The sequence below is a fragment of the Hippichthys cyanospilos genome, chromosome 7 (assembly GCF_059441005.1).
Source record: "Hippichthys cyanospilos isolate Australia breed blue-spotted pipefish chromosome 7, RoL_Hcya_1.0, whole genome shotgun sequence".
Lineage (NCBI taxonomy): Eukaryota > Metazoa > Chordata > Actinopteri > Syngnathiformes > Syngnathidae > Hippichthys > Hippichthys cyanospilos.
Window position 1 is genome coordinate 8762789 of NC_142375.1, and position 20083 is coordinate 8782871.

General features: G+C 39.3%; 1 protein-coding gene across 1 annotated transcript; it reads left to right on the forward strand.

Moving 5' to 3' along the window:
- Positions 1-17330: 17330 nt before the first annotated feature.
- Positions 17331-19964, forward strand: LOC148420920 (keratin, type I cytoskeletal 13-like). Its single transcript, XM_088418744.1, has 8 exons — positions 17331-17846; positions 18042-18124; positions 18208-18364; positions 18462-18623; positions 18710-18835; positions 19256-19476; positions 19560-19573; positions 19668-19964. The coding sequence occupies exons 1-8, from the start codon at positions 17400-17402 to the stop codon at positions 19715-19717; spliced, it is 1260 nt and encodes a 419-aa protein (XP_088274870.1). The 5' UTR covers positions 17331-17399; the 3' UTR covers positions 19718-19964.
- The last annotated feature ends 119 nt before the right edge of the window (positions 19965-20083 follow it).

Consider the following 20083-nt stretch of genomic DNA (forward strand, 5'->3'; position numbering starts at 1 on the left):
GGGGAAAAAAATGCATGGTATGCACTCTAGTGAAATACAGTATGCCTGACGGCGCCACATTGGTCTCTCTTGATTGTCCACAAATAACAATTATTTTGAAATATTAACTCAAGACAACCTGTGCTATACTTTTTTCTCCACCCCTTCTGCCCATCAGTTTAAAAAAAAGTAGTATGCACTTCAGTGGTGACGCCCAGTCATACCTTAGGCTAATCCCATAGTTATACTAGATAACCATGCCACATGCTTCATTTGGCATCAATTCTTTTTCTTAATCAATATTTATTATATGATATTACAAAAACTGAAAATAGTTGAGTAAAATGTTTCACCAGAGACAATGATTATTAAATACGTAAATGTGTGCAGCTTGGTGTGGTTATGCTGTACTTAGGAAACCTGGCTTGCTCTAACCAATGAGAGGACATCATTGATAGCCAGTTTATTTGCTTAAAGAAGAAAAACTGGAAATCCTATTGGTTAAAAATCAGTCTTATTGCTGATATACAGGTCCAATCCAATGTTTGGAAACACCTGAATATTCAAATGGTCTCCATGACATGAAGCACGACTGACTCTTGATAATGCACAGCTGTGAACTGAAAGTTATGCTTATTCCAGTTCTTGAAGGATCATCCACATCATAAAGTTGATGAAGAAGCGCAAAGCTCTTATCTGAGCAAAAGGCGTCTAAAGTAAATATATGCTCTGTTATATTTTTTCCCTTTTTCCAAATAATCCATCAATTTTTCTGCAGAATGCTGATGACACCAGTATCCATCCATCCATCCATCCATCCATCCATCCATCCATCCATCCATCCATCACAGGCATGCAAAAGCCAATCACGTTCACAATCACATCTAAAGACAATTTGGACTGTCCAATATGCCTACCGTGCATGTGTTTGGGAATTTGAATGGAAATCAGAGTGTCCATAGAAAACGCAAGCGGGCACAGGGAGAACATGCAAACTCCACAAAGGAAAGCCAGGCGTGGGACGTGTACCTGTGAGCCCTGAACTGTTAGGCAAACGTGCTAAGCGTTCTTCCACCCATTATTTCTTTACAATTTAGGTCATGTAATATACACAAATAGACTACCAGAAACAGAACTAAATGACGAGAATACACTGTTGAGAATATATTAATGCAATTTCATGGAACAGATATGAGAATGAAGTTTGAGGTTAGTATTTCCGATAGTGTTGAGGTCTGCAGAGAATGCCTTGACTGCTAACCACGGGTGACAGCTCGCAGAAAAGCTCCTGATGAAATTTCTCAGCAAACAAACAACATCCTCTCGCCGGCGGAAAATGATCACTTGCATATTTGTATTTTGAATGCCTCATCTTGTTGAGCAACACCCGTGCCGCTTGACTACTGAGAACGTCTTTTGTCATCTGTCAACCCGATAAACACGGTCATCTCTCGCAAGCTGACAGATGGCATTATGATAACCATTGAGGAATATCCATGCGTTAGCTCGGTCATTGCTAAGACATTTGGGAATGTTGTGTTAATAATGTTGTGCTAACATGACAAACTGCTTGTGGAAGAAGCATACACACACTTTTAAATACTTCTGTCCATCTTAATTATTTTACACACTAATACCAAAGGAATAAAGGAGTGAACGTTATTAAGAAAAAAGAAAACAACAACGACAAAAGAAACTGTTCTTAATCGGCTTTTTGTAATAAAACATTTAAGTTGTTTACCCAGTGCTCATAAAGCACGAAAAAATACTTTTGGTAAGAACCAGTGCAGTTCTACACAAAACAACTGCAAACTACAGCAGCAATAGTCTTTATCATTACCTTTGTTAAGGCAGACTTTTCCCTTCTACTTTTGCACTAGATCTGAGAGCAGAGAGCCAATCCAGTAACCGGTTAGTAAAATGTTTGCAAATTTACTAATATGATATAAATTATGGGATTATTATTTATGCAAATAAAACCTTAACAGACTGCGTGTGACCTATGAATTGAATCCACTTCAAGGCGTTCTTCGCATTATTTACACTATCTGAGGCAATGTCAGAGTCCGCCAAGAAGCAGTCACACCAGAACAGCAAGTCCAAGGCTGCTCAGGCATCAAACGGTTACATTTTGCAAACATACTTTTTGTTTTTTTACAAATGTGCCAGATGCTTTTTAAAAAATATATAACCTACACACATTGAAATGTATTTAGTTTATTATAGAAGTTACAGAAGCATCATGATGGAAACAAAGAAGATCAAAAAGTTGTAAAAATGTGAACCAATGTTTTCCAAAACACTACCCAATCCGGGAAAACACTAGTGATAACTGGCCTCTATTTAATGATCGGTATCTTAACGTCAATCTGGTGTTCGCATGTTCCTGTAGCCTTTTTGTGTCTTTTTGGGCACCAGGTAGCCCCCAAGGATCACATGAGTAGCACGCGGGCCTGTTTTGCAAATAGCTTACAAATGATAAAACATTGTGATATTCTCTGAATTTTACAAACAATTGTTCATACATTACCTTTAGCTTACATACCTCACATGATTTAATGATTTACTACAACTGTTTCTAAATTATTTGAGAAATCATTAACGCTATTGGTGTCTTCACATAGAAGGATGTCACATTGATTAACCCATAACAATAATTTTGTGATATGTTGAGCAATTTTGTCATTTCTGAAGTGTGCATCAAATTGGTGGCCCTTCTTAATCAGTACCAAAAGTAGCGTTTCATTTTCAGAAAGTTTGGTGATCCCTGATCTACACACACTGTTGTAATCCAGGCGGGTGCTTCCTACTGGTGTGGAAACCCGCTAGGCATGGCTGGCCCGTAAAACAACTTTCTTAATCCCATGCTTTTCTTTCAGTGGCTCATTACGGAGACCTTTTGTTCCGTGTGAAACACCCAAAAAAATGTTGCCCTACTGGCCTGCCAATGCCATAGACACCACCACAACCCTCTGCTTTTGTAAAGGGTACTTCATCATGGTAGCAAGCTACTTACTTTTGACACGTTGGCTGGTGTAGCAACTTTACTACTCACTGAAAACTGAAAGATGGTTCAATTAATTCTATCCAGAAAGTATTGTAGCATTTAATTTTCTGATATTTTGTTAGGTTACTCAAAATAATTGCAAAATTAAAGAAAGTGTTTTTTTACCAGAACATTTTGACAAACAACACCTTATAATGGCAAAGTAGAGCATTTGGGGGACTTTCTAATTTATTGAAATTAAAAAAAAAAAAAAAAATGTACACATACAGAAGTATTTGCTGTGGTGAGTTGAATTACAGTCATCGTATAACGTTGGTATCCCAAGTCCACACGGAAGTTAAAGCAAATAACGGTCGAATGACAGGTTGTATTTTAAAAACGTTTGGGCATGTGTATCTCAAAGCACCAATGTATCATGGATCTCAAAATTATTCAATCATATAGAGCGAGAGCGAGGGGGGGGGAGAGAGAGAGAGAGAGAGAGAGAGAGAGAGAGAGAGAGAGAGAGAGAGAGAGAATGACAGAAAACTTGTAGAACAAAAGAAAACAAGCTAGTGATTATTGTAATAAATTAGTGTTGTGGTTCTCAACCTTTTTTCAGTGATTTACCCCCTGTTTCAGCCAAGTTCCTCTTAACCAACACAAAGCATTTTTGGGTAAAAAAAAAAAAAAAAATGAAAAAAAAAACCCCAAAGACCCAAAACATGCCATCAGTATCTGTTTTAGAACCTTTAAATAACAAACTTAAAGCTTTAATTAACAGGCATGTCAAACTCATTTTTATCATGGACCACATTGTAGTTATAGTTTCTGGGCTGGAATGAATGTGAGGTCAAATCAATTTTAAGTGTGTTCGTCACACACTTGCCTAGTTTTGAAATCAGAGGCCGGTAAAATCTGTTCAAACGGATTGGCAACAAAAAAAAAAAACGTTGTTTTTTTCCTCTAAAATCTTTTAAAGTTGTAGACCACTTGATAGTTTGGTATTTTAGCAGGGAACTTCAAGTCAAATCAGCATTTGGGCCGCATAATATGATGTGGCGGGCCTTGAGTTTCGTTCCTGTGCTTTAGTACCTTTCAAAAATAATTTGTATTGATCCATAAAAAAAAAAAAAATCAACATCAACGTCCTCTTTTGGCTCATAGAAGAGATCTGCGAGCAAAAACAAACAACTTAATTATTAATAAATACTTGTCCACAAAGAATAACCAACATAAAGAGTCATGCCTGATATCAAAGGAAAATAACTTAATTATTAATAAATATTTGTCCACAAATAATCAACATAAAGAGTCATGCCTGTTCTCAAAAGGAAATAACTTAATTATTAATAAATATTTGTCCACAAAAAAATAATCAACATAAAGTGTCAAGCCTGTACTGAAAAAAAACAAACGTATATAAATAAATATAACATATAACATAAAAACATTCAACTCAATGTGTCCTTTTTTGGGATCATAGTAGAGCTCTGGTCACAAAAATAAATCATCAACTTGACAGATAATAGTGACAATAAGATACTACATAATTACTAGCCTCAGTTGCCCTTGTTTATATAGCACAATAATGGTGTCATGTTAACTGTTATGAGAGAATGTATATGCTAATGATCAACATTTATAATTTATCAGTAATTTCATTTCCTTTTTGTTCAGGAGGAACTCGTAATAACTATTTTTGTTTGCTTGTTTAGTGTTAGTTCAGTCAGTGTTTGATACACCTACTCCAACAACCACAACAACGGTGATGCTATGTAATGATCCTGCACAGCGGATTGATGTCTTCAATGGTGAAATAGGTTCATTGGGAAGAAAAGAACCAGTTTAGATAGAGACACTGTTTTTGCTCTTGATATGCTATTTGATTACTGTCGTTTTTTATAAGTTTAGTATTATATATTTTTTAGTTTTGCATTAAAAATGTTATTGCACTATGTTTTATGTATCATTACATTTTGTTTCTAGTTTCTTTAGCTTTAATAATGGATATATTTAGCTCTGTAAAGTAAGATAAATGCTCACTTTTTAATTTTATTCCTGTGGTTTGTGTCGATTTAATAATTGATATATTTATTTGCTTCAAAAAAGTGTTGTTCTGCGATTTGCAATTGCATTTCACTTTTTTTTCACTCGTCACTTGAATATTGCTTAAAACGAAGGAATAGAGTATGTATTACGAATGGCTGTAAGTCTTCCTCTTGCCCCTGGAGTCCCCAATCCTTTCTTGGTCGGGGCCCCTGGAGACCCTTGCTATGCCATTGTGCATGACCTTAACATGAACACTGTGCTTGGATGATCAGTTCACACACCTCTGCGGAAGCTATAAAAACTCACATTCTAAGAATATATTGCACTTTGCATGTGACATGTATTTATTTTAGGGTTGTATTTTGAGATGATTCAATGACAATATGTGTTGAATGCAAGGTCTCAAAGTCATGTGAAGTTTCATAGTCCTTTGTAAACATGACTGAGTAGACAAGGTGTGTTTTCTTTTTCTTCACATGTTGCTGCAATAGAAACTGATATGGTATGTGGTGCAGTGCAGGAGATCGCTGTTCAAAAAACCCCGCAAGCCGAAATTTATTGTTGTCCATGTGTGCAAAACTAAAATTTAATTCAATGAATTAATCTTCTTATTGAGGATATTGGTTAATGATGTCCTAATTTCACCAAATGTAGAATGGAACATTCATCTCTTCTCAATCCTTCTGCAGACCAGGAAATAAAATCACAAGTTTGCGATCTTGTATTGATTAGATTTTCAACTAAATAACAAATTCCAACACAATTACATTTTACTTTTTCTAAATATAATGCTAAACAGCATCCATTTGGCTACGACTGAAATTAGTCTGAATTTAGTGCGTCCTTACTGATGAGTTTGCTAGTAAATTCCTGTTAGACCTTGGAAAAGGAAAAAAATATGTAATCTTCATTCTGTTTTGTATTACAATTGACAAAAACTTCAACCTTGTAACAAAGATAAATATGAACATTCTCGTTTGTGCTACGTCCTCTTTCTAGCTAGAGAAGCAGCTCAACAGTGTCACCTATTGAACAGCTATGAATTGTTGATGCATCAAGGATGTCGTGTACCGTGTATTTTCCCAACGGTGTGCACATGAAGAGAGAATGGTAAACTTCTTTTCATATTCAGAGGAACTTCAAACAATCGATTTTGTGATGGCTTCTTGACATTTAACACTAAACCTTTTACATTTACATATAGGATTTGTGCAAAATACACATTTTTGGCCATTCATCACAAATTTACTTGACATTCAGATCAGCATTCTGAGTGCCATTAAGCCCACATGTCTGAAAACGCCAAAAGTTAAAAAAATGATAACTGGTTTTATTGAGACTCACTTTACACTTAACATGTGTTAAGTATTATTTTTGTTGTTGTCAAGGCCAAAAACAGACTTCACCCCGTCGTACCATATCATAATATAACATGTTTACCCATCTCATCTCACCATTGAGGGTTGCTGCGGCTGCCAGGAACATAGTGTGAAGATTACTTTATCAATTTGGAGGAATATCCTTTCTGATGATAGAGGACATGAAGACATGTCAGGAATTTTACTGTGAGGGACGCAAACCCTGGAAATTACTCCATAAAGTCAGCGAGACATTACATTACATTAAATCATTACTTCAGTGCATTAAATAGAACATAGAATGATCCCTTTTGATGACTTTTTCTACTCCAGCTCTTTCTGTTGGCCTGGCCTGGAGTGACACTGCTCAGCTTGTTCCCTGACACGTAACTTGTCCATGTCTCCTCCTCTTGTTGGCGGTTCCCACAGTAGCACATCTGAGAGTAAGGCCAAGTAATTCTATTGCCAATTTCATACGATAAGTTTTTGTTAGCAGATCCGACCTTGGTGTGCATTTTTAGTTCATCTCATCAAAGGCATAAACATAGCTGAACCAATAACACTGTAAGGGTTCATGAAGCCCCATATTTGTTAAATTCAAAATCCCCTATGCCACACATGCTTTAAAATGAAACAAAAACAAAAAGACTTCTGCAAATAATCTTTTACTATTTCATGTAAATTGTAAATACAGTGGGCCCCCGTGTTACGACAATAATCCGTTCCGCGGTTAGGGTCGTATGACGGGCAATCCAAACCTACGTTAAATAGCCAATGCGTTTAGAACCCCAGGTAAAAACATCAAAATTGTACATACATATTAAAAATTGGTCCCAAAATAGTGTAGTAAGTGCTATGTATATATTATATACACGTATACAATAAGAAAAAATCATAAATAAAAAATATAGAAAGGATTTATTTACCTTTGAGTGCCGCTTGTGCCCATATTCGCTAATAAGGGTTACCTCCAGCATCGTTTCCATATAAATCATCTTCTTACTTCTGTCTCACATCAGGAGCAATCTTGGGACCCATGGCTAACCCTTTCAACTTTGAATTAAGCAGTAAAATGTACTATAAATACAGTTTTGTAATCACTCACAATCGAACAAAGTTTTACCGTTTGGCCATTTTGAAACGAGTGACGCCGACCAATAGCAGACCAGTATTGTAGTCACGCGTTGCATGGAAGCGCTTAGCCGGCAATAGTAAATAGGTGCAATTACCTAAAAACACCAGCAGATGGAGGCAAAACAACACAAATACAGCCAACCCCCTAGGGTCACGACAGTTGTTTTGTCTCAAATCTGGGAAAATACCGCAAAAGAGGGGATGAAAACAGTCAGTATTCCAGGGCGCAACATGAAAATAACGTTGTAACACGGGGGTCCACTGTTTACAGATATTGTTTGGGCCAGCGGAGAGCACCCTTGATGTTCGTGGCTGCATGTCGCTGCTTTGTACAGCATAACATAATTTGAAGGAACTATAGTAAGAGTTCACTGTGGTTCCAAAATTTAAAAAACAAAAACATAAAAAATGCATGAAAACAGTTGTGATCGCAGATCCATGTATCCAGTTAACATGAAGGACACACTGGCCTGAATACACATGAGTCACGTCTGAAGGGCAAGCAGTGAAGCACATATAATGGCACAGTGACCAATCCTGACATAGCATGTATCAACACCCCCCCCCAGCAGACCTACGTCTACGCCCACTCTTCCTCGTCCTAACAAAAGAACCGACAGAATGAATACTCACTAAAATCTAAACAAAAGGTGGTTTGGCCTTCACTCTTCTCGGCTCTTAATTTACTGCTTCTTCAGACACATTCTACAGCTCCTTGCTGTGCGCATGCAGGCATGCACACTGTGGAGGTCTTCTGTAAAACTGCATACTTTCAGCTTGTCTGTGTGTATCGCAGGAAGAGGGAAAAAAGCGTGTGTCCATACTGCCATTTGTGTTTGAATCACATCAGTGTTCTACTGTGGGTCCCCGAAGGGGTGAAGTTAAAGCTTTGTCTCGTCAAAAGGTTACACAAAATTCAACATCTGGGCCAAATTACCTCGATCTTTTGAAATTATGGTATAGGGTGTGTTAATAGAGACTTTTCTTCCTTTATCGGCTTGGAAAATGACAGAAGAGTGGAATTGCCAAAGTGGAGTAAACATTATTGACTGGCAAACTCACTCAGATATATTTGCCAAAAAAGTCAAATGGTTTTTTGAGTAAATTGGGTTGTTTTGAACCCAGCTGTTTTTAGAGTATGTTCGCATGTACACAGAATAGAATAGAACAGAATATGTCATGGCACTATAGGAAAAGAATGTTGAACACAACATAACAAAATCATAAATGTTATTAATAATCAATATTTACTTAGTTAATTTTCAAATCTATTGCTATAATGTTGGTCAAATGCTTGAAGAAGAAAAAAATGTTTTATTACATGAGCACAACATTACAGATAGTAGTGATTTTATGGGAAAAAAAAGCTATGTTTCTCAGCATACGTTTTAGCAAATTTTACTCCACTTTGGAAATTCCACTCTTCTCTTCTCCTCATAAGTACGTTTAAATGTATATTCAAGTACATTTGAACTGAGAAGGGCAATCCATTGCCAAATCAAGCCGCCTCTGACGAACGCCCACCTTCAGCAAGCGCTTTCGCATCTTTGACAAGTTTTAATAAAAATACGCAGACTGAAGCGTGTTTTGGGCTGTTAATCTGGGTCAGTAGAGACAGTCATTCTCAGACTGTGTAATTTTGCAAGTTGTTCAAATTTCACATCTGCTGGAATGTACTTACAAGTATGTTTGAATGCGTTTTTGCGATGCGTCAAAAAGGTTTTCTCCACATTAGCAGCCATGCACCTCCCCAGAAAACAATGAGACTGACAATCATAAATGTTGGTTTAAAACAAACATTAAGTAAGCAACTTGAAGCTCATGTTGTCACCAGACTAAACGAGGAGGAACTGGTTGTGTTGAGTTTATATAACACTATCCTACAAGTCATTCACAACAACAATTACTACTACTACGACTACTACAAACAAACTACAATACTGCTGCTAGGCTGAATACTTTTATTTTCTTTGTATTTTTTGGCAGTCCGGATGCCTGGCGGCACCATGCCGCCCCCACGGGTCAGTCACGGTACTACGACAAATGCGCACAATGCTCATTCGCACAGGGGAGCATTGCTGGGCTGGTATGTGCCGTTAAGACAACCTGAAAATAAAAAGCATTGCTACATTGAATGGTTTTCTAATTCAGAACAAGACGGCATGGGAAATAGTACCATCTTTTGATGTGTCGGGTGGGGTTTCAAGCCACTGACGACCATTAACATCACGTACAATAAGAGCAGTGAGAACAAACACTTTTTTGGTGATTTTTTATTTATTTATTTTCTGCTAGTCGTTTATGGTGGTTTCTTACATGAAAACGCAACAACTTGTTTCTTATGGCGTTATATTTGTGCCACAATTACGCACGCGCGGAAAAAAAAATTGAGCGGAGAAAATCAAACTGAGCGAGCGAAAACAGATTTTGAGAGCAAGAAAAAAACTATTGAGCGCGTAATGATAAGAGTTTGAGCGCGCGCCGATGGAGTTAGAACACAGAAAAAGAAATTGCTCGCTCAAAATTCCTTTTTGCTCGCTCGCAATAGCATTCTCGCGCTCAACATCTCGCTCTCGCTCGCGATACTCCTCCCTCCCTCGCTCAACATCGCGTTTGCTCAACATCGAGCTCTCGCTCGCTCGAGTCGTCCTCTGCGCTCGCTCAGTTCTGTTCACGCGTTACGTTTGTGCCACAAAACCAGCCAATCAGAGCTTGTTAAAGCACATTGATTGACAGCTTGGTATCCAATGAGATTGCTTGTTGTGTTCACCCTGAACGAGCAAACGAGAGTGCGTCACATCGACGTAGGCGGGAGGGGTGGGCTTATATTATTAAAGTACAAAAACTAACAAGGTATTTCTGTCAAATGATACAATACAGTAATAATAATAATATTAAAAGTAATTCTCCAGCCCAAGTCCGTGTTGACGCACTCTCGTTTGCCCTTTTCGGGTGAACACAGGGCAAACGAGAGTGCGTCAACGGATAGCGTACAAGCAATCTCATTGGATACTAAGCTGTGTCAATCAAAGTGCTTTTACAAGCTCTGATTGGCTGGTTTTGTGGCACAAACGTAACGCGTGAACAGAACTGAGCGAGCGCAGAGGACGAGTCGAGCGAGCGAGAGCTCAATGTTGAGCAAACGCAATGTTGAGCGAGGCAGGGAGGAGTATCGCGAGCGAGAGCGAGATGTTGAGCGAGAGAGGGCTATCCCGAGCGAGCAAAGAGGAATTTTGAGCGAGCAATTTCTTTTTCTGTGTTCAAACTCAATCGGCGCGCGCTCAAACTCTTATCATTACGCGCTCAATAGTTTTTTTCTTGCTCTCAAAATCTGTTTTCGCTCGCTCAGTTTGATATTCTCCGCTCAATTTTTTTTTCCGCGCGTGCGTAATTGTGGCACAAATATAACGCCATAGTTTCTCTGTTCACACTTTTCTTAGTCTGCCTGCTTTTTCCGAACTGCCACTAGAGGAGGCTGTATCATAAGTCACCTTCGGTGTTCAGGCATCTGATCTCATGAAGGGTGTGGCACGAGGACTATCTATGTGTATGTCAAAGCCAATAAAAGCATCTGGAGGAAATATCAAGACTTGTTTTTACCTTCATGTTAATATAATGTATCTATTATCTCGCTACACTATGCTGCATTGTAAACAACAACAAGAGATAACGGATCTTAAGTAAATATTGTAATAAATATTCTGTCAAGCAAGTTTGAGGTATGACAACCTGAAACATGCTACATTACAATTCATTTTCCAAAAATATAGCACCCGTCTCTTTTAAGGACCAGCCCAACCTCACTGCAGGTTAACTGTTTTAAAATGATCACAAATTACTGAATGAAAGATATCTATTGACACAAGCACACATTTGTGTGCTTACCTAAATTAAAACGGATTACAGTTAAGAACATTCGTATGCACATGCTGGTGAAAGTTTAAAACGCACACATACCCCGCACACACCCTAGGGTAGCGCATGGCAATAACTGTGTGCGCTGGACTTTTGACATAGATATTGTGTTGCGCTAAGAAGTTATTGCACAGCGGCGTCCGAATATTTGAACAGGATGTGATAATGCCTGCGGTGGGGTGTGGTACATTGAGAGGAGGTTCCGAGGAGTGTACAGCAGTGCACGACTATGATTCACTCTCGAGCCTACAGAGACCTGCTAACTCGGCTGTATGGGAAACATGTGTTCAAGAAAAGTTTATGATGCTGCAAGCATGCAACAAATTACATGATTGGTGGATAGAGAAAGCGCCCCATCTCAAGAATGGTCATTGAAATAACCTGCACAGCAAAAAATTAAAAGAGGATGAAAAGAATCGTCCGGTCGGACTGATGAAAGTAACTTATGAAAGGAAGAATGTTCAGGTATGTTTATGTGAAAGAAACCAGACTGGAAGACAATAGGTGCCATTCAAGCAGGTGTTTTGAGTGACATGCTCGACTTGTTGCTGGGATACAACAGAATAACAGATACTGTTTTGAGTTTATATTCACTTGAGGTAATACACAGAAGTAGACAAAAGACTTGCTGGTGTGTTTTTTTTCCTTCCATTCATAGTTCATAGAGAAATCAGAAGGCAATGGACAGAATGGCTTACTGTGAAAAAAAAAAAAAAAAAAAAAATATATATATATATATATATATATATATATATATATATATATATATATATATATATATATATATATATATATACAGTGTATATATATACATATATATATACTGTATATATATATATATATATATATATATATATATATATATATATATATATATATATATATATATATATATATATTGACTTAGTAGTTAAACTTCAAAGAAACAAAAAAAGAAAAAAAATGTAATTGACCTATTTATTTTAACTTTAATCTAATTTTAATCTTAAAAAAAACCTCCTCAACCAAATGTTTTATTTATCTACATTGTTATTGTGCAAGATCAAAATACTGATATCCAGCAACAAAAAAGTGATTTTTTTCAGTCATTTATTTTCTTAAGGAGACTATACCTTTTGCTGCATTTGAGAAAATATTCCCCAAACTGCCTGCAACATTCTGATTCATCAGGAAAGGTGCTGCTGTTTACTTTTGTCAACTGACAAATAAGTAGAAAAGAACAATAAAACAATGGCCATCCTGTACATCACTTGCTCAAACACGAGTTGTTGTCAAGTATAATTTGGCAAAGAGCTTTATTTGCTGTGTATGGCTTAAGAATCTCTGTTGCTATCATTAGCTGTGGTTGCAATCACAGCTGGGTGCTTTGCATTTATGTGGTAGGCTAAACTTGAGCTGCTTCAGTGGTATGAAAGTTCCTTTTACAAAGAATGCATATCACTCTAACTAGCATAAAGAAAGCATAGTTAGGATTTCAAGATGAGATTTTACATGAATAAAAAAAACTACTTCTGCACAATTACTTCTCTGCTTACCTAAATTTTAATTGTTCCATAAAATTTTATGAATGTATTCTCATTCATCTATTCCCTTCATTTCATAGCAATTCACTCAGCCGTGTGTAGATGTTTTGTTTGTTTTCCCCAATCAGATTTCAGCATCTGTGTTGTTGTTGTGTCATTTTATTTCTACCCAGCACTTTCAGAATCAGTTGTTCATCAAATTGAAACTACTATCAACTAGAATGTTTCTTTGGCCAAGAAGATGTTGATATTCAGCCCTTGATGATGTCAAAGCTGTCAAGCTATCTGCTTGAAACATGAATACATTTCATTTACTGTTCATACAGTAGCTCAGCTGTGTGCTCCAATGGTGCATATTTTATAGAATTGATTGGAGGCTAAACACACTGTTAAAATGTTATGTAAAGTATTGCACATTTCATTAATATGAATGAATATAGATGTATTAGTGCCGTTAAAGTTCAAGCATAAACTTTGGAGGATAATTTAATTTTTAAAGTTTTAAAAAATAAATATAACTTTATAAATATAACTAATAAATTTACTTTTTGTGGCAGGTGGACCTGTGATGACTTTGCCACCAAACAGAGAGGAGACTCACTGGCGCAAAGAAAGACAAAGATGGACATTTACATAAATTCCTTTTTTAAAGGCTCGTTAGAAAAAATACATTTCTCAATTGGTCAAAATATAAAATATTATAACAGGAAAAAAATATTGGTTCGAGATTAATTTTAGTAAAAAAAAAGTAATTGACTGCACTATTGCATATTTATATAGCTTATTTGTCAGACTATAAGACACACTTAATATCCTGTCAATTGTCTCAAAAATTGACATTTACAGTAAGTGTGCCTTATGTATGATTGTTGAAACAAAGCAAAAAAAAAGTGTTATTAGTTGGACTGCTGTCTTTCGCTTAATGTGAAGTAATGTACTTATAAATCTGAGAAATATGGTACATAACGTTGCTAGAATAATGGTCTTGAAATCTGAAAAAAAAGTCGAGCTTGACCAGCATTCCAGGACGGTTTATGTTCAGCCTTGTATGTTCCACTACCTTCATTTGTCTTCACCTCCTGACAACTTGCTAATTGTCTAACAAGCCAATGTCATTGATAGGATAGGAATGTGGCTGACTTTCACATGGCATTACATGCAATAAATCTGGAAGACAATGAAATGAGAAAGGTAAGCGCTGACACCAAATCCACTCAGGTGGATGTGTGAACTTCATGTATGCAGTGAGCTAATGTTGGTTTGACTTGACTTCTTTGACCAAGCATTGGCAGTGGAAAAAAGGGAGCGGGCAGAAGATATTTCACAGAGTCATGCAGTTTATGACAACTGAACACTCCCATAAAATACACAAAGCTTTAGATAAAGTTAGCAGAAATGCTTTTGAAGATTTGTGGGTGATAAAGTAAATTCTCAAGAGAATGTGAGTATTCTTGCTTGGTTATTTAATGTCAGAGTTGAAATCTTTGAGGCCTAGTTCTACACAAGTATTGTGCCATACAGACTTTGCTCCAAATCCTGTTAAACTCATGATTATTTTGTAGGAGTTTGAAGTTCCCTGGAACATTAACACTGTTACAAAATCTCTCTGTGCAAGTGTGCGCGCACACACACACACACACACAGACACACACGCACACACGCTATGCATGGATGCCTGGCACAAGAATGATCACAATCACAATTTACAAGTGGCCCTAAAAATAAATGCTCGAGTGAATAATTACTGACATCTTTTTTAAATCTATGTAAGCATGAGTCATATTTGGTTTGGGTGAAAACGCCCACTTTCCACATTGGATTCAAATTCTGTGACTGCAGAATAAAATGCTTGTCGAATATAGAGAGTATGCATTTTTCAGTCTGTAAAGTCTGACTAATTATTTCTGTTTAAATCTATCGTACTTTGAGGCCAACACATGATTGAGACACAGAGACAGCACACACACCAAGCAGCATTTCCAACAATTTTGTTCTCCTTGGCTTCATGTGGAACATCTAAAGAAGTTTCACTCGGAATCTTGGCGCACATGCAGAGATTTTTAACGGTTTATCTCCTTTTGTCTGCCAGGCTCACTGATGCCACACATTGAATTGTTCAGAATAATCTTTCAAGGCACTTGTAGATCAGACTTTGTTGTAAAAGAGAATTGCCTGAAAATCCATTTAATAATGTGAAACATCCCAAAACAAGGGAATTACCACAAAATGGAAGCAAGTACCCCTGTGGAAAGTACCCCAAAAGCAATGAAAGTACCCTTGGAGGTCCCAAAATGAGAAAAGTGCAAAAAATTCTGACAAGGACAGAACATGCCCTAACATAAAAGAAAAGAACCACAAAATGAAGAAAATACCACCTGGCGGTTCCAAAAAGAAAAAAAAAAAAAGACCAAAAATACTCATAATGAGAGATAGCACTCCGTATTAATGAGCAGTACGCCCTGGAAGTCCCAAATTGAAAAAAAATACAATAAAATACCAGATCCCCCATAATGATGAAAAGTATCTCAAAATGAAGAAACTACATAGATAGAAGATAGAAGATAAAATGAAGGAAAGTACCCCATTGAGGTCTCAAAATGAAGAAAGGTACTGTAATTCCCCATTATTGATGAAAAGCACCCCATAATGAAGAAATCCACCTCCTGGAAAATACCACAACATCAAATAGAGCATCCCATGGAAAATGTTAAAGAAAACCCCAAATTTAGGGAAAATACCACCTGGAGGTGTCATGTAGTACACCTGACATAATGCCATAATTAAATGCAAATATTAACAAGTGAGTGTAACAGTTGATGCCACAGTCAGAACCAGAGTTGGGTGTCTATCAATAGAAACTATGTAATAACACTATTACACTAGAATTGTCAAGATGAGGAATACTTTTTAATTGTCATTGCAAAAATTCAAACTTAAAAAAAAAAAAAAGACATATCCACATACATACGTAGGTAAGCGATCAGACGAATCCGTCAATAGCGACTGCAGAGATGCAAGGGACGGTCAATGTCCTAGCCAATGACTTGACGACACATCCGTTCCTAAAAAGGCAGTTTTTCTTTTGGTCCGCTAGCTAGGCACTTGCAGGATGCACTCTAGTTTATAAATATTGCAATAGCAGGGCTAACAAATGGTCACTGACCGTCACAAGAACAAAACGGCTTTTACTTTGAAAGGCATTTATTTTCACATACTGATGAAGATTAAACACCCAAAAAACATTATCAAGTATTTGAAAGAATGTTAAAATTTGCATGAGTGCAATGTGAAAAAAACATGCAAAAGGTTATCTTTGCAACAGAACTTTGCAAGGCCAGAAATTTGGTTTGTTTCAAAGACCACAGCTTGCATATTACGCTAAGCAAACCAAATAGTTTGTTCATCATACTGTACAGTGAAAGTCAATTCAATCACCAAATGACTGAATAACTTTAAGAAAGGCATCAGGGAAAGCTCTCACACGGTACAGTGAGACCAAACCCTACTTCTGCAACAAATAAGAGCCATGAGTCACTTCTCCCTTTGGCTGAGGGGCGATGACCCCACAAGCCTCTCCCATCTCCACTACCAGAGGAGAGTTGGCCCAGAGCCCAAAACGGAGATAAGAAGTTGCACACCAGCAGGCATGCACGCACACACACACAAGAACCACACACAATTCCTTTATACGCACCGTTTCCTCCCAAAAACAGGCCGTAACAGGGGCCAGAATCAACACACTCAAGAAAAAACACACATACACACATATATGTGAACGCACCCACAGGAACTCAGAGGGGATGTCGGACTTGATTTGGTGAACAATGGGGGGCGCAGATCCCTTTTTCATGTGCTTGTCGGTATGAAAAGAAATATTTCTAAATTCAATGTTGGCCAAAGGGTCATTGACATAAACTCAATTACGAAACTTCCATTCCTCCCACAGAGCGCAATGATGAGTCGTCGTGTTTGAGGAAAAAAACGTAACTTGCTAAAAGGCTAGATTCGAAAATCTTGTGTCAGAACGCAGCAAACGACTTTGCATTTGCATGTGAATATTCAAACGGTTACGAATGAGAGTGGACAAGCAGGTATTTAAAAGAGCGTGTAGAAATTTTAAAGGTGACACATGCACGCCTCAGCAGAACCTTAGCTCTCTCAAACATGGACACAAAAGCAGCAACACACACATTCACACATTCCATGAGCGTGCCCTCATAGGGGGAAAGGGAAAAAAAAAACTTAAAGGAAAACAAATGGCGGTTGTGTCAAGCCAGTGCCGATAGGCAGAGCAAAACTCCCTCCTTCTCCGCTCTCCTCCCCTCCCTCCCCCCAAGCCGGACCCGCCCCGGGACCAGCACTATATTAGGAGCCCGCTTGCCACTGGCCAACTCCACTCCTGGTCCAAGCGGCTCAACTCCTCTCGTCTCCTCTCTTGAAAGACTCTCAGCCATGCAGTCCAGCTTCAGCATCAGCGGCGGACCCGTCACAATGAGCAGGCACAGCTACAGCTACAGCTCGTCCAGGGCCGCACCCAAGGCTCATAGCTTGTCCGGCCTGAGCCTCAGAGGTCCTCGCATCTCCTCTGCCACTATGCACAGTGTGTCATCCGGGTACGGCGGCGGGTACGGCGGCGGCTACGGCGGCGGCTACGGCGGCGGGGCGGCCTCCTTCGACCTGTCCAGTGCCCTGGACCAGAACGCCATTCAGCTGAACGAGAAAGCCACCATGCAGAACCTGAATGACCGTCTGGCCACCTACCTGGAGAAGGTGCGCTCTCTGGAGGCTGCCAACGCCAAGCTGGAGAAGCAGATCAGAGAGTACTACGAGCAGAAGGGGCCTGCGGCCGATAGGGACTACAGCAACTACTGGGCCATTATCAATGACCTGAAGGACAAGGTAGGCTGGCTCCTCACCATGCAAGATGTTTGCGCTACCGTTAATCATTAACATGGTAGATTGATACTGGTTTGGAAAAGCGGTGAAAACGAACCCGACCAAGTTCATATATGTAGTTGTATCAAATAAAAAGCAGCTGCTATCTAACTTAAAGAGTGAGCATGTGACTAATTCTCAAAACGTACTCCAATACAGATCATGGCCGCCACCATCGGCAATGCCAACATCCTCCTCCAGATTGACAACTCCAAACTGGCCGCTGATGATTTCAGAACCAAGTATGTGAGAAAGAGTTTAGGTAGTAGGCTTAATCCATTCCAAACATCAAGTTGATTCCGTTTTCTTTGTGAAAATCCAACAGGTACGAGCACGAGCTGATGATGCGGCAGTCTGTCGAGGCCGACATCGCCAACCTGCGCCGCCTGCTCGACCAGACCACCCTGACTAAAGCCGACCTGGAGATGCAGATCGAGGGTCTGCAAGATGAGCTGGCCTACCTCAAGAAGAACCACGCCGAGGTACCCGAACCTTCACATGTGCAAATCCTGCGAAACCCCTTTCGCAGAAGGTTTAGGATACTAACTTTTTTTTGGGGGGGGGGCATCTGTTGCTCAGGAGTTGGCAGCAATGCGATCGCAATTGTCCGGCACAGTCAACGTGGAGGTCGACGCCGCACCTCAACAGGACCTCAACAAAGTCCTGGAGGAGATCCGCGCCCAGTATGAGTCTATCACAGAAAAACACCGCCGCGACCAGGAAGCCTGGTTTAATGAGAAGGTACCACAACTCACCATGAAGAAAAATAATTTAGGAATCGGACTGAGGGGGTTATACAGTACTGTATGTTGTTTTTCCATCCCTAGTCGGCCGCCTTGACTAAGGAGGTGACCATCAGCACAGAGAGCATCCAGACATCAAAGACAGAAATCGGAGACCTGAGACGTACGCTGCAGGGCCTGGAGATCGAGCTGCAGTCCCAACTTAGCATGGTGAGAGGGGAAAGGCAGACTTCTCACAACCACGCCTTATATGTGCAAAATTCCCAGATGCCTCTCTTGTCCAGGGAAATAGAGATGGTGATAAAGGGTGCAGGAGGAGGGCTTTACTGAAGAATGCGGGGGGGGGTGAGGAAAACATTTCACAGACTGGTCAGATACAAGTCGGCATTGAAGAGCTTGAAGAAAAGGGGAGGAACAGAGATCATGATGGGTCTTGTAAGCCCACAGGTCATTAGATTTCAAGAAGACCCCCCCTGTCATTTTTACCCGCATCAAAAAAGAAATTCAAGTAAAAGACCATGTCTTAACAACATAGCCACAATTTCAAATCCAATCCAGGTTGTGGCTGCTCTGTTTGGATTCAACATCCAGCGTGAATTAAACACGTGCTTCTCGTTTAACCATCTACAGAAAGCTGCGCTGGAGAACACGTTGGCTGAGACGGAGGCTCGTTACAGCGCCATACTCGCCGGCTTCCAGAACACGATCAACATGCTTGAGGCGGAGCTAGCCAACGTGCGCGCCAGTATTGAGCAGCAGGGCCAGGACTACAGGATGCTGCTGGACATCAAGACCAGGCTGGAGCAGGAGATTGCGACCTACAGGAGCCTGCTGGACTCGGAGGAATCCAGGTAGGTGAAAACAGACCTATATTTAAAAGGAAAATACATTTCCAACATTCATTGCTCATTTTCTCTTTCCTTGCTCATTTAAGGCCAATTGGTTCAGGTAAGTGATGCTTAACGCCTTGCAGTAATAAATTTCACAACCGCGTGGAAAAGTCAAACGCGGCCTTGATTTTGTCCTCTCATCTTCTTCACAGGGAGCTCGAAGACCACAGTCACAACCACCACTGTGCGCACTTCCAGCTAAATGGCTGAAAGGTCCAGCTGGCGGGAAAACAAACGCATGCACACGCACACATACTCACTTGTCTCAAAAAAGCTGTTACACCTGATAAGAGAAGTTAAAAAGTAACCGACAGAAGATGAAAGTCGAAGACCGCGCTTGAGACTGAGAGGAGACGAAAGGCTGCGTTAAAGTTTTTAAAATAGAAGAAATGTCTGTATGTGTGTGTTTGCATGCGCTGTTGAAAAAATAAACCTGCTGGTGAATACAAGCTGTGTCATTTTTGAGTGGGAATCTTAATGCTACAACGTCACTCCACTGTTTATGTAGTTGTCGTAGCAACATAGTTACATCGTGGGAGGTGGGATATGGAGTGGTGCAAATGTGCGT